Below are 23964 nucleotides of genomic sequence, written 5' to 3' on the forward strand. Positions count from 1 at the left end.
CCTCACAGGAGCCTCTGGCCTGCAGGGGCCGCTCTCACTCCAGGCAGACGCGGGGGAAACGAACCCACACAGCATCTCCCGGTTCGTCAGGTGCCTAGGCATCCATGAGCTCTGCCTCTCGCTAGCCTTCACCAGTAGTCGATAATGAGCAAAGCTCAGATTATGACTCAGACGTGCCCCTTGATTTAGATACTCCGGGTTACCAGGAAACAGTTGACGGCCTCATCGAGGCCGTCAACCAGACCCTGGGGATTGACGCTGAATCCACATTGACCTCAGGTCACAAGGTGTCATTTAAGCGAGTCAAGCGGCGTCATAGAGTATTTGGTCCTCACCCAGAGTTTGAGAACATAGTGCAACGACACAGGGAATGGCCAGACAAGCGGTTCTCAGGCCAGAAGGTGCTCAAGGCAAGATACCCGTTTGCCCCGATCTCCGTAAAAGGTGGGCGGAATCCCCAACGGTAGATCCACCCATGTCGCGCTTGGTCTCTAAAACCCTGTTATCCATATTTAATGATTCCCCTATCAAAGATCCCACTGACCATCTCATAGAGAGCTTGCCTCGGTCAGTATTTGAGGAGTCAGGTTCAGCACTCTCTTCCTCGTTCGCGGTAACTTGGGTAGCCAAGGCCATGGTTTCTTGGTCAGAATCATTACACAGAGCCTTGCAGGGTATGGACCTACCATCAGAGGTATCAGAGATCGCGAATCAGATCGCTTTGGCCGGAGACTACTTAATCAATGCATCTTTAGATGCGGCTAACTGCGCGGCACTCACTGCCACAAATGCAATTTCCATTAGGACGGCTATGTGGTTGAGAACATGGCGGGCAGACTAAACCTCCAAGAAATCCTTGACGACTTTGCCTTATCAGAGGCCGCCTGCTCGGTGAGAAGTTAGATCAGCTCTTCTCTGACTCCACAGGGGGGGGGAAGAGCAGTTTTCTCCCTCAGCAAAGGGTTAAACAGCCTTTTTGTCACCAGCTCCAGACATGTTTCCGGTCCTTTCGCAACCCCGGGTGGGCTGCAGCGGCCAACCCTGCCGCTTCAGGTCGTCGCAACCAGGATAGGGATCGTCAAGTCTCATATAGAGCCAACCCGATGGGGAGGATGCGTACCCACCAGCCCAGGTCAAGGGGACCTAGGTCCCAAAGATCTTCAGCCAAATGACTCAAGGCAATTTCCAGGCCACACCAGCAAGGTAGGCGGTCGCCTACTCTGGTTTAGTCACGTCTGGCTCACCATTGCACGCGACACATGGGTAAGAGAGCTGGTGTCCTTGGGGTACAAGTTAGAATTTAAGTGCCCCCCAAGACGGTTTTTTCTTTCTTGTCCTCCCAAAATAGATACCCGGGCAAGGGCTTTACTCAAGGCCATCAAATTGCTCCAGCACAACAGGGTTGTTATTCCCGTACCAGAAAATGAAAGATTTCAGGGCTTCTATTCCAACCTGTTCACGGTCCCCAAAAGGACGGGACTGTCAGGCCCATTCTGGACCTAAAGCTCCTGAACAGATTCATCAGGATCAGACATTTCCGGATGGAGTCTCTTCTCTTGGTCATATCTGCCATGGGATGGGGAGAATATTTGGCCTCTATCGACATCCAAGACGCCTACCTGCACATCCCCATTTTCCCTCCGCATCAAAGATTTTTACGCTTCGTTATCAACGGCCTACATTTCCAGTTCGCAGCCCTGCCCTTCCGGCAGAGTGTTCACAAAGGTCATGATGGTCGTCATGGCCATTCTGCACTCCCGGGTCATAGTCATCTTGCCTTACTTAGACGACCTCTTGGTCAAGGGCCCTTCATTTCGAGCATGCGAGGAGAGCATCAGCATCATGCTAGATACTCTTTCCCTCTTAGGGTGGTTGGTCAGCCTGAAGAAATCATCCCCTGTTCCAGCTCAGAGGATTTCCTTTTTAGGGATGATCTTCGACACCTCCCGAGGGTTGGTAATTCTCCCTAGGGACAAGGCCCTAGCTCTCCGGCAGGGAGTCCAGGCACTTCGCCAACCAGTCCCTCATACCATTCGTTTTTGCATTAGGGTCTAAGGGAAAAAGGTGGCAGCAATGGAAGCGATTCCGTTTGCCCAACTTCATCTTTGTCCCCTGCAGCACGCCCTCTTGATATCCTGGGACAAGAACCCATTTACTCTTGACCACCGGTGCCGGTTGTCCGTGCAGGTCAGACAGGCACTCGAGTGGTGGACAATCAGTTCCTCCCTTCTTCAGGGGAAACCTTTCCCCCCGGACCATTGGCTGGTGGTCACAACTGATGCCAGTCTCCTCGGCTGGGGAGCAGTTTTTCGCCATCATACGACCCAGGGGCGTTGGTCGCCACGGGAAGCACGCCTCCCGATCAACTTGCTAGAGATGCGAGCAATCCGGCTGGCTTTGCAGCATTTCCATCATCTTCTAGCAGGCGCCCCATCCGGATTCAGTCAGACAATGCCACGGTTGTGGCTTACATAAATCATCAGGGGGCACCCGCAGCAGGGCGGTCATGCACGAGGTGGGGCACGTCCTCAGCTGGACCGAGAGAAACCACTCGGTGATCTCGGCGGTCCACATCCCGGGCGTAGAGAACTGTGCGGCAGACTTCCTCAGCCGGCAGGGTTTTGCTTCCAGGAAATGGTCACTACACCCCGAGGTCTTCCGGCAGATTTGCCATTGTTGGGGAACTCCGGATGTGGACCTGATGGCCTTCAGGGTGAACGCCAAAGTGCCTACGTTTGTCGCTCGGTCCTGAGACCCGCAAGCAATCGCCGTGGATGCGTTGGTTCTGCCTTGGAACCAGTTTCACCTCCCGTACCTATTTCCCCCACTGCTTCCGAGGGTCATCAGGAAGGTCGAGGCAGAGGGGGTTCCAGTAATTCTGCTTGCCCCAGATTGGCCTCGTCGGGCGTGGTACGCAGACCTAGTGCAGCTACTCGCCGACATCCGCTGGCGGCTGTCAGAGCGCTCAGACCTGCTTTCCCAGGGCCCGATCTAACCCCCAGAACTCAGGGGCCCTGTGTTTGAAGGCTTGGTCGTTGAATCTTAGATTCTGACCCAGGCTGGGTTCGGCCGCAATGTGGTTGCTGCAATGGTTAGCGCCCGGAAGCCCGCCTCAGCACGTATTTACCTCCATACCTGGAAGATTTTCTTCACATGGTGTAGGGGCCACGGTTGTTCTCCACTGATTCTCTATTCCCAACATTTTAGCCTTTCCCCAGTCTGGCCTAGACTCAGGTTTAGCTCCAAGTTCCCTTAGGAGACAGATATCGGCCTTATCCGTCCTGTTCCAGCACAGGATTGCTACCAATCTGCAGGTTAAGACCTTCATCCAGGGGGTCTCCCACTTGGTACCTCCCTATAGGGCCCCTCTGGATGGCTGGGACCTTAACCTGGTCCTAACCGTTCAGCAGGAAGCTCCATTTGAACCACTATAATGTCTCTTTGACATACCTTTCCTGGAAGGTGGTGTTCCTCGTACCTATAACATCAATTAGGTGGGTTTCGGAGCTGGCAGCTCTATCCTGTCGAGCCCCATTTCTGATTTTCCACAAGGATAAGGTGGTTCTCAGGCCAGCTCCTCCTTTTCTGCCAAAGGTCGTTTCCTCGTTTCACATTAATGAGGACATTGTCTTGCCCTCTTTTTGTCCAGCACCGATACACCATGTGGAAAAGGCTCTTCATATGTTGGACCTGGTGAGAGTTCTCATCAGGTACGTGTCACGGACGGCATCCTTTCATTAGACAGACATGCTGTTTGTGCTCCCCTAGCGTCGTAGGAAGGGACTCGCTGCCTCAAGGTCGACAATAGCCAGGTGGACTCGTTTGACTACTCAGGAATCTTACCGCATCAGAGGCGCACCTGTTCCACAAGTGATTAGAGCACACTCCACTCGGGCGGTTTGCGCCTCTTGGGCTCTTCGGCACTAGGCATCGGCGGAACAGGTCTGCAAGGTGGCAACCTGGTCCAGTCTGCACACATTCTCCAAGCACTGCAGTATCCATACTCTGGCTTCAGCGGACGCGAGCCTGGGTAGAAGGATTCTCCAGGCATCGGTGGCGCACCTTTAGACAGGAGGTGAGTATAGCTTGGAACGGTGTTTCGACTTCCCACTCAGGGACTTCTTTAGGATGTCCCACAGTCCTGTGTCCCCCAATGAGGCGAAGGAGAAACAGGGATTTTTGTGGTACTCATTGTAAAATCCTCTTCTCCGAGACGCTAATTGGGGGACACAGCACCCACCCTGTTAGCCAATTGGCTCTATTTTTGTTTACTAATATGTACTTTTGATAGTAGGTGAGTTTTGTAGGTGAGTTTTCTAGACATGTTGCAACCTGCATTAAGGTTGATTGTCTTCTTTTTGATATCCTACTGCTTTTGCACCAAACTGATTTCGCCTGCAATCGGGGCGAGCGTGTACACTGCGGAGGAGGAGCTAACCTTTTTTTCATTCACTTAGTGTCAGCCTCCTAGCGGCAGTAGCATACACCCACAGTCCTGTGTCCCCCAATAAGCGTCTCGGAGAAAAGGATTTTACGGTGAGTACCACAAAAATCCCTGTTTTTGCTGCCTGGCTCCTACTAGCCATTCTATTTATCTTCTCACCCTATGATGCGAGATCGGATCAAGACACTGGAAGAAATTTGGTCTGTTCCATAGATTTAGAAAATGTAACCGGTGTGTGTGACCAGGATATACAATAAGTCCATATTCTCCTTATGAAATCATAGCTGACTTAACAAATTGTTATTCTCAGAGCTGTAACTTTTTTACTTTTTGGTGAAGAGAGCTGTATGAGGCTTATTTTCTGCGCAACGAGTTGGAGATTTTTTGGTATCATTTTGGGGTACGTAACATTTTTTGATCACTTTTTATTCTGAATTTTCAGGCACAGACTGAACTAAAACCAGCAATTGAATAATCGTTCTTATCTCTTTTTTATACCGTTCACCGTTCGGTAAAAGTGAGGAGACTGATATATTCATTGGGTCAGTACGATTCCAGCAATACTTTTTTTATATATAAATGCTTTCCTGGTTTTACATGCTAAGGCCGGGGTCACACTAGCGTATGGCATTAGATGCGATATGTTAATGACGCTTGGCTCCTGCTCTGCTGCGAGCCGAGTGTCCTGCTACTGTGCTCTGAGCTTCTCGCCCTGAGCGGATCAGAGCACAGCTGCAGAGGAGGCGGAGAAACTAATTTCTCCATCTCTTCCATTGTCGGGGTCGGCATATATCGCACAGCACTCGGATGATATCTGAGTGATGTGCACTGTGTCCCTCGCACCCATAGACTTATATGGGTGAGAGTGAGCCGAGACTCGGCCGATTGTCGGTGACAATCACAGCATGCTGCGATTTCACTTGCATGTTGAAAACTGCGGAGAAAAAAAAATGCTGATGGGAGCTGCCCCATAGATGAATACTGGTCTGAGTGTTATGCTGTTTTATCGCATAGCTCTCGTCTGTATTCATTGCTAGTGTGATCCCGGCCTAATTCTTGACATGGCTGTGATGGGGTTGGAAGTGCCCACACAGGAAAAAGTTTATTGGCTGCTGCTTCAGCCTTTCAACAAGCTTTGTTTGGGCTGCCAAACCTGAACAGTAACAGTGTTTGAGTTCCTTATACGAACCCCGAACTTTACCTTTTGACTTCTCCCCTCATTAGTTGCCCAATTGAGCATGACCAATTTTGGACTGCTGATCCTTTTTTGTTCTCAGCAAGATTATTTGCTCTGAGGAATATAACCTACTTATATTCTGCAAAAAAAAAAAGTTGTTGCAATGTGATTTGGTTTTAATAGTTTGCCAAATATTTTACAAACACTTTTTTTGTTTTTAATTTTGTAATGCACCCAGGAGCCGTTCATGTGCGTCCACTTCTCTGTTAGCAGAGTAGTGCTATGAGACCCCGTACTCCAGATGCTGGTCCTGAGCAGTGGGACCGGCGTCTGACATTATGGATATGCCATAGCATGTGAAAGTCCCTGTAAGCCAAAAGTCAGAAATTGGCACAAACCTACACCTGATTATACAAAGTGTCCATTTAATTTTCTGACTTTAGAACAGTTCAAAATGCACCAAATGTTGGCTGGCTGGTGAATGGAACGTCTATATTACTAGCTCTATCCTGTTTTTATAGTTCTATTCATGGGGTTCTGCTTTAATTGGCTTTAAACGGGGATGTATGAATGGTATCCACATGTGTAATGTTCATGTGCATTTCTTGCCTCCATGTAGACTGCTGTTATCATCACATACTAATTATTATGTCCTTACAGAGCTGTGAGGTGGCCGTGTGAACAGAATGGAGGAGCAGTGTCCGGCCATGCAGGGACCACCTGTCCCTCCGTTTCAGCCACAGGTATGAATTGTTTGAGAATTCAGCACTTCATTTCAATGTATGCCACTATATTGCCATATACAAAAAAGCTATTAAAGGTGGTCATGAGGATTTTACACCTCAAACTAATCTACAAGCATCTTCATGCTGGATAAATCCACACCTTAATTCGATATCCGTTCTTTTGTGTCGAAGAAATCCAGTGTTAAAATCTCATGCAATTGAGCTGCAAGTGCTTCAGACTTGGACATTATGTCTCATCCACAGGGATTTAAAAAAGCAAAACTTGACTAATGGCAGCAAATTTGGTAAACTTAAAAATGTGCTTCTGTTCAATCCCCCACAGCTCAAGCCCTGACCCTCTGGTGGTTCCCACCGGTTCTTGTCTACATTGCCGCAGTGCTGATATGCCACACATCTGTGTGATGACCACAATAAATCATTGGCCTCATGTCTCCTGTCATTCATAGCATCTCTGCTGAGGCCAGTTATAGGCTGCAAAGTTCATTCATCACTGCTGAGAAGCAGACAAAGAGCGGTGGGAACCAGTGAGTGCTGCATGGGATTGACTGCTTAGTCTCTGACAACCCATTAAATAAATTACTGATGTACAACTTTCTTCCATGGAAAGTGGATGTCCCTTCTATGTTACATTATACTCCTGGATAAATCTGTTTAAATAGCAAATTAGTGTTTCAGAGTGCAGCTTTATGGTATGTAAGCATTGAATATATGAAATTGGAGTTGCATTACTGCTGTAGAAAATAAGTTAAAAAAAATGAAGGTACTTTGCGCATATTTGGCCAATTCATGTGTACCCAACAGCCAGTGACAAGGCGTACTCCTCTGTTGGGACCCTGACCTAACATGATGCCTCTTCTGGGCTAAAAGCCTACAATTATATGGGCAGGGAGGATCGAGCTCGATTTAAAACTGACAAAAGGCTTGTATTACAAATATCAAAAGACCGACCGTCACTTCCGAACTGAAAGACAAATGTGAACAGGTACAAGCTAAGAGAGCCACTCTATATGTAACTAATAAATGAAAGCTGCACTCTGAAACGCGATATAGTATGTAAGCATGGAAAATCTGAAATGGGAACTGCCTCATTTGTGACATATAGAGTGGCTCTCTTAGCTAGCCCCTGTTCACATACAGTGCCTACAAGTAGTATTCAACCCCCTGCAGATTTAGCAGGTTTACACATTCGGAATTAACTTGGCATTGTGACATTTGGACTGTAGATCAGCCTGGAAGTGTGAAATGCACTGCAGCAAAAAAGAATGTTATTTCTTTGTTTAATTTTTTTTTAAATTGTGAAAAGTTTATTCAGAGGGTCATTTATTATTCAACCCCCTCAAACCACCAGAATTCTGTTTGGTTCCCCTAAAGTATTAAGAAGTATTTCAGGCACAAAGAACAATGAGCTTCACATGTTTGGATTAATTATCTCTTTTTCCAGCCTTTTCTGACTATTTAAGACCCTCCCCAAACTTGTGAACAGCACTCATACATGGTCAACATGGGAAAGACAAAGCAGCATTCCCAGGCCATCAGAGACAAGATCGTGGAGGGTCACAAGGCTGGCAAGGGGTACAAAACCCTTTCCAAGGAGTTGGGCCTACCTGTCTCCACTGTTGGGAGCATCATCCGGAAGTGGAAGGCTTATGGAACTACTGTTAGCCTTCCACGGCCTGAACAGCCTTTGAAAGTTTCCTCCCGTGCCGAGGCCAGGCTTGTCCGAAGAGTCAAGGCTAACCCAAGGACAACAAGGAAGGAGCTCCGGGAAGATCTCATGGCAGTGGGGACATTGTTTTCAGTCAATACTACTAAGTAACGTACTCCACCGCAATGGTCTCCGTTCCAGACGAGCCCGTAAGGTACCTTTACTTTCAAAGCGTCATGTCAAGGCTCGTCTACAGTTTGCTCATGATCACTTGGAGGACTCTGAGACAGACTGGTTCAAGGTTCTCTGGTCTGATGAGACCAAGATCGAGATCTTTGGTGCCAACCACACACATGACGTTTGGAGACTGGATGGCACTGCATACGACCCCAAGAATACCATCCCTACAGTCAAGCATGGTGGTGGCAGCATCATGCTGTGGGGATGTTTCTCAGCCAAGGGGCCTGGCCATCTGGTCCGCATCCATGGGAAGATGGATAGCACGGCCTACCTGGAGATTTTGGCCAAGAACCTCCGCTCCTCCATCAAGGATCTTAAGATGGGTCGTCATTTCATCTTTCAGCAAGACAACGACCCAAAGCACCCAGCCAAGAAAACCAAGGCCTGGTTCAAGAGGCAAAAAATCAAGGTGTTGGAGTGGCCTAGTCAGTCTCCTGACCTTAACCCAATTGAAAACTTGTGGAAGGAGCTCAAGATTAAAGTCCACATGAGACACCCAAAGAACCTAGATAACTTGGAGAACATCTGCATGGAGGAGTGGGCCAAGATAACTCCAGAGACCTGTGCCGGCCTGATCAGGTCTTATAAAAGACGATTATTACCTGTAATTGCAAACAAGGGTTATTCCACAAAATATTAAACCTAGGGGTTGAATAATAATTGACCCACACTTGTATGTTTAAAATTTATTAAAATTTAACTGAGCAACATAACTTTTTGGTTTGTAAGATTTATGCATCTGTTAATAAATCCTGCTCTTGTGTGAAGTTTGAAGGCTCTAACTTATTTGCATCTTATCAAACCTGCTAAATCTGCAGGGGGTTGAATACTACTTGTAGGCACTGTATGTCTTTCAGTTTGGAAGTGACGGTCAGTCTTTTGATATTTGTAAATCTATTTAAAAGGTTATCCCCTATCCACTGGGACCCCTATCTATCAATTCTGAGGTTGGGACTTAGAGCAGAGCTAGGCATCCTGAGTGGAGGTGAAGTGACTTTCACGCATGGTATATCTTATAATTCATGACAGACGTGCTATAGTTTTACTATTATGAACAGAATACTATTTTGAGTTATGAAGGAAATGGTTGTGTAACCGTGATGGCTCCCAAAAGTCCAGTTTAACTGAATTTTGTTCGAAAGTGGTATTTTAATCGCAAACCTTATCAACTATTTAACTAAGCAGCCAATCACTAGAACGGGGACTGTTTTTATGGACAAGGAATAAAGCATGCGCACGGGTATTCCATACAAACTTTATGTGCTAGATTCATTAAAGAGGTTGTTCGGCCTTAGGCTACAAGTCTGTAGTGACTCTGTCTGTATGCGCGTGCGCTACAGACTTGTGAATCCGCACATACTCCTCCTGTGCAGGAATCAGCGGGCACGTGACTGCGAGTATGTGATTTGCAGACATGCAGTCATGTGCCGACTAGATGGGCATGGCCTTGCTTATTGCAAGTGTATTGAGCGATGCCTGACAGTCTAGTCGGAAGGTGGCCGGAGTTCTGCATATCGTATGCTTGTGGTTACATGACCGGCCGCTCCTAGCTCCGACACGAGACTCCACACAGCGCGCGGAGCGATGTGAAGATTCACAAGCACACTGTCACATAGTGACTCCAGACTTGTGGCTTAAGGCCGGACAACCCCATTAAGACTGGCGTACTGTACACCAGTGTTAATTATGGCAGTGATGGAGTAGGATGTGCCTAAGAACGCTTTCACACTGCGCTTTGTGCCACGTTTGCTGGTCCCGTCAGGGCTTACATCAGAAGACATAGACTATAGTGGAGCTAACAGTCAACGTGCGCTCTGTGGTGCGTCATTTTCGGGTGTATACGCCTACTGGAGGCGGACAGCCAGACGAAGTAGACTGTGTATACACCCAAAAACAATGCATGACAGAGCACACGTTTACTGTCAGCCCCAATAGAGTCGATGTCCCCATCTGTGCGTCCGCCTGAATCCTGTTTTGCAGGGGAGTGGTTCGGACATAGGCTCCGATGGACCAAGCGCAGTGTGAAAGCGGCCTAATTCTTTACCAACGTTCAGCTCTTAATGATTGGGGAGATCTTAGCGCTGCTGTGTGCCTCTGCCAGCCAGGAACTAGGTACACGTCTGATGTTATTTACGCCAATAAAGTGGCAGAACTGATGGCTTTGTTAGGCTAGTTTCACACTTGCTTTTTTTTGCAGCGCGTTTTTCCCGCAAAAAAACGCATTGAAAAAACGCATACATAAGCATACAACTGCTGCGTTTTTTTCAAGCATTTTTATGAGCATGCATGAAAAAAACGCAGCGTTTTTATGCGTTTGTATGCGTTTTTAGCGCGTTTTTACCGCGTTTGCGTTTTTTTCCAACATTTTTAGGTGGCCCCTCACACTACCCAAACCATGACTTTACTAACCCTAACCCTGACCCTAACCCTAACCCTGACCCTAACCCTAACCCTGACCCTAACCCTTAACAAAACCATACTTAACCCTAATCCTGACCCTAACCCTGACCCTAATCCTTAACAAAACCATACTTAACCCTAACCCTGACCCTAACCCTAACCCTGACCCTAACCCTAACCCTGACCCTAACCCTAACCCTAACCCTGACCCTAACCCTTAACAAAACCATACTTAACCCTAATCCTGACCCTAACCCTGACCCTAACCCTTAACCAAACCATACTAAACCCTAACCCTGACCCAAAACCCAACCCTAACCCTGACCCTGACCCTAACCCTAACCCTAAACCCCCTTAACTAACCCTAACTCTAACTCAAACCCCTAAATTCCATGGTTAAAAAAAAAAAACGCATATGCAAAAAAACGCTTACATGAGCATGCCAGTGCGCACATATGCGCATCCATAGGCTATAATGGCCCTTTTTAGCGCAAAACGTGCGCATATGTGCGCATGCGCTTTTTTGCAGGGCCAAAAAATGCAACATGATGCGTCTGGAAAATCCAATCGCACACCCCAAAAAAACGCAGCGCATGAAAATCGCATACATGCGCTTACAAGCGCGCAAGTATGCGCACCCATGTTAAAGATAGGGGAAAAAACGCATGCGCAGGTTAGCGTTTTTTTCCAGCGCTAAAAAACGCAAATGTGAAACCAGCCTTACATAGGCTTCACCTGTGCGCCTAAACTTTGCTTTCTTTGTCAGAGCGGCCTGGAATTGTGTAAGAAAATGGCAAATGTCCTAAAATGCTATGCAAAAAATGTGCAACATTTCAAGGTGTTTAATGCCATAAAAGTGGTGAAAATACCTTTGTCTAGTATTACAAATATATAATTAATATGTCTAAAGCCTCATTCAGACATCCATGATTTTTCTTGTACATACGTGTCTCATCCGTGTTTGAGATCATATTTTTATCATTGTTTGCTCCATATCAGATTTTACCATCAGTGATTTTCACTTAAGAAAAAAATGAATACATTACAAAGCTCCTCCTAAACCTTCCTATGTTAACCGTAGACAGCCCACGGACTGTGAACTGATGCCATTGATTTGCTGTCTATCTTCATGGACCTATAGACTTGTATTGGTGGTTTTGATCTGTGACTGATCATTGTGGCCATGTTTTTTTGCAGACTAATAGACTACAATGGGTACATGGTCTATCCATAAAAAAAACATTGCTAGTATACATACGTGACTTGTAGATGTCTAAATGAAGCCTTTGACACCAAATTATGGTGGGTAATCTTATGCCCTGGACTTGTGCACGAACATCCCTGTACACTAGCAGTATCGCTATGAAACGGCTGCAGAATCTTGTGTATGATGTGCGACTATAAACCATGCAGATCTCGTACTTGCCATTGATCACGCAGATCTACAAGATATATACTGCAATGTATTGCCATGTTAGGAATCATTATAGATTTTCTGTTACATCGTAAGCTATTTATAATCCATCCTTTTAATATTTATGGTACATTGGTCTTGATTCTTTCAAAAATTTTGTGCAAATTATTATAATCCCTGGAAAATGAGACGTTCATCTATATCGAAATCTTTAACTCCAGAACTCTTGTGACAGTGCAGATGCAACAGACTGTTAATTCAGTGACCCCTCTGCCCTTTGTAAGGAAGAATTGTGGGGGAGGCATTGGATGGGAACATGAAAATCGGGCTGTGAAGTTTGCATACACTGCCCACTGTTAAACAGATTACCTCTAATGAAGTGTCTAATGCTCAGGGCTTGTCAGCCTAATCAGTGGCGGCAGCTTCGCCCCATCTCGCAGAGCAAACCCGTGGCCCTCTGGCCCTGGACAGCCACTCTGGTCTCCTCTCTCAGGGAGGCGCCTGGCCCTAACCAAGCCAGACAGTGTGTGATCTGACATGCAAATATAGGTCATTGCATATGTAAATGTGTGATTACAAACTCGCATGCCAAAACACATTAGCCAGACTTTGGACTCAGCATGCGGCTGTCACTGTGTCTTAGAGACTCACGCTAATCTTTGTCAAGTTGGAAAGCGTTCTCAAAGTCTGAGAAAGAGCTATGTTTTGTCTAATAATTTTTTTTCTTCACTTTCTACATATGTCGGTTGATTGCACATGGAGATTTACTAATCCTGCGCGTTGTGCCACTAGAGGTACACAAGTGTTTAGAAGGACACACAAGGTTATATAACAAATCCTCATACTCAAAGACATATTGGGGTGCAGTAATAATGTGGCCACAGATGTATAAACCAGGCAGTAGTTAGAGTGTTAAATCTGCTGTGATTTTTAGTTTTTAAGCTATTCGTCCTGTGGACGTTTGTCACCTTCTTTCTCCTACAATCCTTCAGTCTACTTCTTTGCAGGCACCATACTGCAACTATGGTCCACTCTGTGCAACCGTGTCGGAAATAGCATCTGTATGATGTAAAATGGTAATGGCCTTAAAATAGAGACAAACACTTTGAAAATCAGGTTTGGTGGGGGCACTCGGCTGATCTCCTGAATCCAGCTCCTGGCACCACAAGGAATCAGTGGATTTTGCTCAGGATTAATTCAATAAGCCAATTATTTGCAAGGGATGGATGCTGTGCAATTAGTTTCTCTCCATAAAAGGGTTTGAGATGAAGTCTCCGGTCCAATCGAATGTAATTTCCAAGCCTGTTTACACAAATTGACCAAAGTAAACAATGCGCATTGAGTGATCCGTAATAGATCGCACAGAACACGTAGGCCAGAGTCCTGGTTACACAGGATGATGCACCGCTGAGAATGATAATCTTTTTCGCAGCGCAAAAGAAAAAGTATTTCACCTGAGGATCGAGTGTTCTGCTTGTCCGTCAGGTGTTCAACCTGGCCAGATAATTGTGAAACAAGCGTTTTTGTAATAATTCTCATTCACGATTATCTTGCAGTGTAAATGCAGTTTGACAGAACAGGTCGCCCCCTTCCCACTGGGTCCACAGTCCTTTAGTTCATACAAAGATGTTGACTTTGAGACATCCATTTTAATAGGGTTGTCTGGGCACTTTTATCAACGCAGGGGGTAGCCAGATGTAAAGCTTAAATGGAGCTGAATAGCACAGCTCTGTTCATCGCTGTTGAGAAGTGCAGAACGGTTTCTACTCTATGTAGGCCACTACAGCGTCCCTGGTGCTTTGAATAGTGTTTACACCAGCACCTAAAAGAGCTGATGATGTGATCGGAGGGTGGTGCCAGGTGTCGGACCTCCACCAAGCTGATATTTATGACCTATCCTGACAATAGATCGTCTATCTCATATGCTGGGACATCTTCTGGATTCCTGATTAATCTGGTGGAGGGCGTATGCTGTTCAGTGGACTTTGATCCATATGTTTGAATTGGGTAATGTCTCTTCAAAATGGGTTAATTGCTGTAATTATTATGGTTTAATAGGATGTAAGTCAAAGGTTCATACATTTTTACAAGTTTTGAGGTGTGATACAGTAGTTCCATGTTTGGAATGACTTCTAGATTTGTCTTTTTTCCACTATGGCAGCTTGAATATTGGTGTGTGAACGGTGCATCTACAATTTCATTATTGTTAAAGGGAGCCTATCTTGTCCCAAAACGTTTTTAACTTGCAGATATGGGGTTAATCTGCAGGTTAATGGGGTTCTAAAGCCACCACTTGGCCACTGGACTGAAAGTCCAGCTACCGGGTGGAAATTAGCTTTTTTTCCTTCCAGCAGCCTCCAGCTTTCAGTCAGAGAGGCACCACTCGGTGCGTGATGTTCTCTTTAGGCTTTTTAAACCATTTATTAGGTTGTGTATGATCAGCAAGTTCTCTATCTAGATATGTATAAATTACCCCTGCCTTGATCCACCTTAGACGGATTTAGGTAATGGGTACGTTTTGAGGAGATGCTGATCCTACCATCTCTCACGTCATCCTTCACTGGTGACTCTAGTTATATTTTATTGATGGTTGTAAATAACATTTTCCAGCTGACAATTCAATATATTACACACATTTTGGCTTTTTCTGGTAAGATCTACTGAATGTCACAGATATTGTCAATCTAACCTTTGCAAAAATAGCAATGCACACGGCCATTTTATTTTATCTCTGAAGGAAAAGAACGAGGTTAGTATGACAGTGATGTGTGTCTAACGCACAATATAGTGGTCTTCAAAAATGAATTCTGTTGTGCTGCATCTGTCAAACCTGCTGCTCTAATGCTAAACGCGTCTGCATAGGAGATAATGAAATATGTCAAACGTAAAAGAACTTAAACGAGATTTGGCTTCAAATGATCCTTATGTAAAAGACGACCTGTGGTGTAGCGGGGAGCGATCGTCTAGTTTCCTCCTGGGATTTTCATCGTATCTTGAGGCCAAAATTGCCAACACTTTTTATATGTAAAATAGGAAGCAATTGGGGCAAAATTTAATATTGATTTTTTTTTTTTCTCTAAATTGTGTAATCTTGTATGAGTTTAAATGCAGAATTTCATTTATTATTAATCGTTAATCTTTGTTATTAATAATCAAAATAATCTATTTCGGATTCGAAAGGTGTTGATACAGTTTGCTCTTCCACCTATAAAACAGATTTGATTTCTTAATGTGGCTTTTTACATTTTAAAGAGTAAGCACTGTGTTAATTTTCGTTTCATAAATCAGTAGTAGACGTAAAATAATAAACTTTGTAATATATTTTATTTTAAAAATCCGCTTCTTTCTCTTCCTGAGCGGATCTTTCACTCTCAATTCTTGGGTAAAGTCTGTGTTTAGTGAATACAGACTTTCCTATTACTGAGAGAGGAAATGACAGTTGGTGCTCATGAAGTTCTGTGGAGAACTTGCCGCAGGGTGTCTGTGCCTGCCTCCAGCTCCTCTTCCTTCTCGATAGAATTTTAAAAGCACCAACTCTCATATATCTACGTAATGTAGTAATCAGTCTTCACTGATAAAGATTTTACCCCTGAATTCAGGGGTAAAATATTGAAAATAGTGAAAATTCAATCCAGGAGCAGAAAGCAGACTTCTCTGATGAGTTATATTACAACGTTGCTTATTTTTATGTCTGCTAGTGATTTATGAAATAAAACTGAAAAGACTTTTACTTTGGAAATATTTGGTAGTAGGCTTGTAGCGATGACTTACTGAGTGTGCCACAAGGAATTTTTGTTCCCCGTTGAGTGCTGCTCTTTATTGCTAGCCAACATGTGGCTTTACCCAATATACTGTATACCTTCCCCTTTACATGTTACCAATAATCACCATGTTCCTTCTATATTTCACATCTGTAGAAAGCCCTGCGGCCAGACATGGGTTATAACACACTGGCCAATTTCCAGATTGAGAAGAAGATTGGCCGAGGCCAGTTCAGTGAAGTCTACAGAGCCACGTGCCTTTTGGATCGAGTACCCGTTGCTTTAAAAAAGGTTCAGGTAAGTGAGTTTAGTATAAGTATTCATGTGGTTTTTTGCTTCACATTTAATCCTGACTCGTGACATTCACAGGGACAAACTTGTGAATTAAATACAGGTTTTGGCCATCTGCATTAGGAAGTCAGATTATGCTGATGTCAGAAGATATTTGATTTTGCTTTAGATTTTATGAATTCAGCAAAGTTTTATGTTGTTTATGTTGCTCACTCTCATTGTAATCCTGCGTGAGATGAGCGAGGAAGCTGAGAAGGGAACTCCGCAGAACATGGAGGGCCAGTTTTACGACGATCAATGACTAGAGTGGAAATTGCAACGTAAGATTCCAGCCAGGTTTATTTAAAGGTAATCTGTCACCTATTTTTTGGCATAAAAGATGCAGCCACCGGGGGGGCTTATCTACAGCATTCTGTTATGCTGTAGATAATCGCCCGATGTAACCTGAAAGAGAAGAAAAACGAGTTAGATTATACTCACCCAGGGGCGGTCTGATCCGGGTCCGATGGGTGTCGCGGTCCGGTCCGGCGCCACCCATCTTCTAGCGATGACGTCCTCCTCCTTACTTCTGCTCTGGCGCAGGCGCACTGCTCTGCCCTGTTGAGGGCAGAGCTTTGAGGGCAGAGCAGAGTACTGCAGTGCGCAGGCGCCAGACCTCTCTGACCTTTCCCGGCACCTGCGCACTGCAGTACTCTGCTCTGCCATTGACAGGGCAGAGCAGTGCGCCTTCGCCGGAGCCACAACGGGAAGCAAAGAAGAGGATGTCATCTCTAGAAGATGGGAGGGACCGGACCGCGACACCCATTGGACCCAAACCGGACCCGGACTGCCCCTGGGTGAGTATAATATAACTCGTTTTTCTTCTCTTTGAGGTTACATCAGGGCTTATCTACAACATTACAGAATGCTGTAGATAAGCCCCTGATAGCGGTCGCCGCCTCTTATATACAAAAAAATAGGTGACAGATTCCCTTTAACAGCAACCAAGGATTGAGCTTCATGGGTGACTAGTCAGAAATGTGGGTCCTCTGTGACTTCTCCCCGCCTCCTACCAGTGACTGACAGGTATTTCTATATGCTCAGTTAGGGACAGACCGGTCACTTCAGGTAGGGAGAAGCCGCTGAGACCGAGCTTCATGGGTAACTAGTTGGAAAGGTGGGTCCTCATTGACTTCTCTCTGCCTGCCGCCAATGACTGACAGGTATCTCTGTACACACACTCAGGAACAAACCGGTCACTCCAGGTGAGCAGGTGGGGAGAAACTGCCAGTGACCCGCCTGTCCAACTTTGTATTTGTTAGTATGTTTTTCTCTGAAATGCCGCAGTCTTTGAGAGACAAACATACCTACTAGAAATCATACAGCCTGTGTCTGATGACTGCTGCTCAAGCCTTTTGCAAAACGTATTAGCTGTCCAGTTTCCTTGTAAGCTTTCATCAACTTATTATTAATATACAGCTCTGGCAAAAATTGAGACTGCACAGTTTTATAAAAATCAGCTTCTCTACATGTCTGACAGCCATTCCATTCCAGTGTCAGTTGAATTCCAACCAGAGTACACCTCATTCTACTTAATGTGCTTCTGATTAGGTGATCACCTGAACCAAATCTTATTTAATGAAGGAAAGTATAAAAATAAAACCCTGCTGTGGTGTTCACAATCCTCTTGCAATAGGACAAGCCGGAAAGCAAAACAAGTGCTAGCAATATCCCAAAAGTACGGTAATTGGAATGAAAAAATAACTTTTAACCATGTCAAAGGAGTTGAAAAGAAAAGTCTTGAGTGAGGAAAAGAAGGGCTCAATTCTGGCTTTACAAGTTCAGGGATAAAGTGAGCGTCCGTCATGTTGCCTCCATCCTTAAAATTTCTAAGACGGCAGTCTATTACAACAAGGTCAAGCAGCAGACATTGAGGACAACGAAGCTACAGACCGTCAGAGGACGAAAATGAATCTCCACTGACTGGGATGACCGTCATCTTATTTGAATGTCACTCAGCAACCGCAGGATGACATAAAGTGACCTACGAAATGCATGGCAAATGGCACCTGGGGTGAAGTGCATGGCAAGAACAGTTCGTAACAGAATCCTAGAGGCAGGGCTCAAGTGATGTAAAGCTACAAAACAGCCTTTCATCAATGAGAAGCAAAGGAGAGCCAGGCTGAAGTTTGTCAAAGACCATAAGGATTGGACCATAGAGGACTGGAGTAAGGTAATCTTCTCTGGTGAGTATAATTTTTGCTTTGCCCAACACCTGGTTGTCTAATGGTTAGACGAAAACCTGGAGAGGCGTACAAGCCACAGTGTCTTGCACCCACTGTGAAATTTGGTGGAGGATCGGTGATGATCTGGGGATGCTTCAGCAAGGCTGGAATTGGGCAGGTTAATCTTTGCGAAGGACGTATGAATCAAGCTGCATACAAGGTTATCCTGGAAAAACAGTTGATTCCTTCTGCTCAGGCAATGTTCCCCAACTCTGAGGACTGGTTTTTCAGCAGGACAATGCGCCATGCCACACAGCTAGGTCAATCAATGTGTGGATGAAGGACCACCACATCAAAACCCTGTTATGGACAGCCCAATCTCCAGACCTGAACCCCATTGAAAGCCTCGGGAATGTAATCAAGAGGAAGATGGATAGTCACAAGCCATCAAACAAAGAAGAACTGCTTAAATTTTTGTACCAGGGGTGGCATAAGGTCACCCAAAAGCAGTGTGAAAGACTGGTGGAAAGCATGCCAAGATGCATGAAAGCTGTGATTCAGGTTATGTGCCCACGATGCGATTTTTAAGCGTTTTTGCTGCGATTTTCGGCGCGAAAACGTTTAAAAATCATGTACAGAACGCCCCCCATGCATTCCTATGGCATTCCGCACATGCTGTGCTAATGCTGCGCTTTTTTCCGCGGCTTTTCCGCAGGTAAAAAACCGCAGCGTGAGCACTGTGGTTTTTAAAACCCATAGGCTAACGTGGTAAAGTACCATGTCTGCGGAAATGCTGCAGTTCTGCAGGGCCAAAACCGCAGCAAAACCGCAGCGTGTGCACATACCCTTAGGCTCCATTCACACATGTGACCTATGTACATGCTGTGGCTTTATGGTTGTGAAAATAGATGGAAAGATGTCTGAGTTTAGTCCATTTCCCGGACCATACTTGCCCTTCTATATAAATCAGAGTAACGTGCAGTGTGTTGAGACTCTCAGTAGTGTGAATTTGGCCTTAGACTGATCACTATGTATACAATTGGGATTCTGTTTTCTTTTAGGATTGAAAACCTCTTAATGTGTCTCTAGATTTTAATAATTACGGTACTACAGTATTTTCACATTGTGTGTTGGGGTGAGCTGTAAGTTACATCCATAATATAACATTTACTAGGGTTTGTATAGATCAATAGTCTTTAAAGTTCTGACTTGTATTTCGCTATGGTGTCTAGAGCACATCACTAATTTAGGAATAACCTATTGCCCAATAGAATGTTTCTGCCGGTTGACCAGGCCATAACCGAATATCAAAATGAGCTCCCCTGCGTTCCCCACTGCCGAGCCGCCTCATTTAGTAGCACAGCCCTGACTTTGAATCTCAGTTCCCTTTTAATCTGCATAACATCTGCATATATTTCTGGGCGATCTGCTGCGCCTGTGTCTGCAGTGAATGACAGCTGCCAGCCGTCTCTCTGAATGCTATTACAATATGCAAAACTTACTACTGAAAAGAAGCTTGGATTTGTTTCAACTTTTCTGCTGGAGATTCCTTTCATTAGAATGAAACATTTCAAAGCTGCCTTTGTGATTTTTCTGATATGTTATTTTGTACATTTTCAGCTACAGCTTGCGAATCCACAGTTGGGCTGCACAAAATAATTCTTCTTTTTTTGCCATTTCGATGGACCCCCAAATTGGATCTTGAATTTCTTTCTTTACATTTTTTTTCGTAGACCCCATCAGGGCTTATTTTTTTTTTTTATTTTTTTTTTTTTTAGCTTTGTGCACTCAGGTTACTTTAGTTCTTCTCTATATTTAACTCTGTACGTTATGTTAATGCCCATTTGTAGATGTTTGTATTTATTGGTTTAGAAATATAGCTGGTTTCTAAAATACAGTCACTTGTGCCATCTTTCTGCTGTGTGTTTAACCATTGATGTTACAGACATGTCCCATCTATAGTCTAAAGGCTGTTTTCTATTGGCTTTGGATCATCCTTGCCCTTTTTAAGTTTGTATGCTTTTGGCTCAGGAGCTTCATATCTGATTAGAAATGGGTACGGTCCCCCAGAGAGAGGTCGCCTTGTCCTGGCTGGTGGGCACACATAAATTGGCCAATTTGTGTTCTAAGTACTGTGATATTCTATATTGCAGAAATACTAATTTCACATGTTGTATGTTTGCATATACAGTGGTTGCTGTTTGTACTTTTTGGTATGTATGTTATGCAATTAAAGCAGCTTGCAGCTGTTCACACTTCATTCTGTTCAGAGGTGCTGGTCTCTTTATTTTTCCTTAATTATTCTGTCTTTAGCTTGTGACATTAGAGAAAAGTACTACTTATTAGACCGATTCTCTAGTCTTAGCCTCACGCATGTGTTATGTCCATGATTGTCAGAGATGAAACGTGTAACAATTATGGTCCACGGATGTGTTTTTATTTTTTTCTTTGTTTCTTATGGGGGTGGACTTTTCTGACCAACTGTTTCGCCTGCAAATCTGATGTACGGTTTTTTTATTTTTGTGGTGCTCAAAATCAAGTCACTGGTCCAATAAAAAATGGACTGCACGCGGACGCCATCTCTATTTCTTTTTAATGTCAACTGTTTCGTGTTTTTGTTTCAGTCTATTGGATAAGAGAAGCTGTGAACTTTTTTTTTTTTTCCCCATTACAAGAAAAACTGATATGATTGATGGTTGAAACAGACTTGGAAAAGGTTCAGGATTAGAGAAACAAAGATCATGAAAATGGCTGAAATCCACATCGTAAATTGACTTGCAGTGGATTTATCATCTACACTATAATTCTATTTCCCCCATGGATTTTTTCTTCCCACCATGATGCTCGTATTTGTAGAAACTAATCCGCATTGCTGCTACTGTAATATGCTGTGGGTTTTTCCCTTGTATATCTATAGAAACTGCAGCGTATCAGCCCCATGTGAATATGCGCCTAAAGGTTCAAAGATGTGATGTTGTTTTTTTTCTCATCTATGTAACGTTGGTTACACACAATACAAAATTGTTGATGGCCCCATGACTAGTGCGTTTGGATCTTCTGTGTGTGTGTGTGTGTGGGGGGGGTCATGGCTTCACAGGTTCTTCAGCCGATGTGTGAGCTTAATAAGTTTATTATTTAATTATATAACAGTCATTGGGATGAAAAAGTAAATCCATTTTAAAAATATTTTTTTGGAGAGGTTATCAAGCCTTCTAATATTGAGGAGTTGTTTAAAAGTTGAAAATGGGGAGATTGTCCACTCCGATCAGCAGTGTGAAGAGGTTGTGGCGCTCCTGTCAGTACCACAGCCTTTTCAATGCTTGCACAGCAGCTGCAGGCTGGTACATACTTGTCTGCGGTGTTTTTTCTTCAGCAGTCATTCAAGAAATCCATTCACTTAAGTGACAACTTGCTCTTCCATTGACAATGGGAATATCAACACCAAGTTGTTCATCAGTTGTTTCTTATATTTTTACTATCAGTAACAGAGTTTATAACCAAGTCTTATGCACATGACGGCATAAGCAGACAGCATGGTGGCTGCAAAAGGATTTCATCAGTGGTCTTCACCTATATCTTACAGTAGTGTTCAAAATACTAGCACTCCAATATGACTAACCAGAGTAATCACCGTTTTTGGTATGAATTCTATTACCACATGTCAAACAAGTTACCAGTTGTTGCAGTAGATTCTAAGAAAGCCACCAGACTGATTGTTCATGATCTTCTTGTTTTTGAGACTGTGTACTAGAATAATTGATAGGGGGTGTTCACAGTAATAGCAGTGTGGAGATCAATTAGTGAGGTCAATCATTCTCTGAAGAAACTGGTGTGAATCAGGTGACCCTTATTTCAGGGTGAAGCCTGGACATGTTGTACATTCATTTCTCCTTGAAAGCCTGAGAAATATGGGTCTTTCGAGACATTGTTCACAAGAACAGCGCACTTTGATTAAAAAGTTGCTTGGAGAGGGTAAAACTTATAAAGAAGTGCAGACAATGATCGGCTGTTCAGCTAAAATGATCTCCAATGCTTTAAAATTGAAAGTCAAACCAGAGAGACGTGGAGGAAAATGGAAGGCTACCATTCGAATGGATGGAAGAATAGCCAGAATGGCGAAGGTTCAGCCAATGATCAACTCCAGGATGATCAAAGACAGTCTCCAGTTACCTGTGAGGACTGTGAGAGTGAGAAGACGCCTGTGTGAAGCTAATCTCTTAGCAAGAAGTCCTCGTAAAGTCCTACTGGTAGAAACAAAAGACGTACTGAAGCAGTTACAATTGGCCAAAGAACACATCAACTGGCCTAAAGAGAATCGGAGAAACATTTTATGGACTGATGAAAGTAAAATTGTTCATTTTTGGTTCCAAGGGCTGCAGACAGTTCATCAGACGACCCCCAAACCCTGCATTCAAGCCATAGTACACGCTGAAGACAGTGACGCACGGTTGTGCAAATCATGTATGTTTCTCTTACTGTGATGCCGGACCTATTTACCACATATCAGTGATCATGGACCAGTTTGCATATATTAGAATACTTGGAGGTCATGTTGCCTTACGCTGAAGAGGATATGCCCTTGAAATGACTGCTTCAACAAGACAACGACCCTAAACACACCAGTAGACAAGCAAAATCTTGGTTCCAGTCAAACAAAATTGAGGTTATAGAATGGCCACAGCCCAATCCCCGGACCTTAATCTGATAGAACACTTGTGTGGTGACATCAAAAATGCCGTTTGAGGCAAAGCCAACAAATGCCAAAAACTGTGGGATGTGATCCAAGCATCCTGGGCTGGAATGACAGGTGCCAGAAGTTGGTTGACTCCATGCTACATAGATGTGAAGCAGTTCTAAAAACTGTGGGCAGCAACTAAATATTAGGTTAGTGATTCACAGGAATGCTAAATCCTCATATTGTGAGCTTGTAAAGACAAATGTAGACACTGCTATTTTTTAGAACAGCCCAATGTTCATTTTTTATTTTCTGTAAAGTAGCTAAAAGTATGTATATTTCTCCATTTTTTGAATTAGAAAACAGTGTGCAATGTTCCCAATGCTGGAAATAAAAACTAGTATAAAGATTTTGGGATTTAACTCATGTTTTTGAAGTCTCTGCTATTATTTTGAACACTACTGTATACCAGATTTGAAGGAAAGTTGAAGCAATAAGTGCCAAAAAGTAACTGCAAGTCTCCTGTCAGCTTCCCGGCTGAAGGCAGAGGTTCCAGCCAGATCGCAGTGCGAGCGGCTACAATGACAAGTCACTGTGTGTCCTCATATTTCACCATCCATCCTGCTCGGGAGGGAGCTGTCACCGCAAAGAAGAGATGTGATTGTAACTCTGAGCATTTCTCCCCAAGGGCAGCTCACAAGCTTTATCTCCTTGAAAGACCCACAGTGACTGTTTCATGTATCCTGCTCACATTTGTGGAGTACGAGACGCAGAAAGCTGGAATCAAAGAATTGTACCGCACGTTGTCATGGGAGAATAGGGGTTAGCAGCCTTAATTGTGGGAGACTACAGTTAAAATGGGACAGACTGTGATGTAAAACGCGTTTCATTAACCATGTCTATGCATTTGTCTCCTTGCATGATCTGAAATCTTTGTCGGCGGGTAAGTGGTTACACAACACTAAGC

At 44.3% G+C, this 23964-nt stretch overlaps 1 protein-coding gene across 5 annotated transcripts in view; it reads left to right on the plus strand.

Moving 5' to 3' along the window:
• The window catches only part of NEK7 (NIMA related kinase 7), a 162392-nt gene that overhangs the window by 39566 nt on the left and 98862 nt on the right, over window positions 1-23964 (plus strand). For 4 of the 5 annotated variants that reach the window (XM_073571739.1, XM_073571741.1, XM_073571737.1 and 1 more), the window contains exons 2-3: window positions 6282-6364; window positions 15984-16124. In XM_073571739.1, coding sequence (XP_073427840.1) covers window positions 6308-6364; window positions 15984-16124 — 198 coding nt within the window. In that variant the 5' untranslated portion in view covers window positions 6282-6307. Of the gene's footprint in view, window positions 1-4886; window positions 4987-6281; window positions 6365-15983; window positions 16125-23964 lie in introns of all 5 variants that reach the window. The other variant, XM_073571738.1, reaches the window with a different exon arrangement.

Source organism: Dendrobates tinctorius, unplaced genomic scaffold (genome assembly GCF_039654945.1).
Source record: "Dendrobates tinctorius isolate UK_male_01 unplaced genomic scaffold, ASM3965494v1 ptg000029l, whole genome shotgun sequence".
In the NCBI taxonomy this organism is placed as follows: domain Eukaryota; kingdom Metazoa; phylum Chordata; class Amphibia; order Anura; family Dendrobatidae; genus Dendrobates; species Dendrobates tinctorius.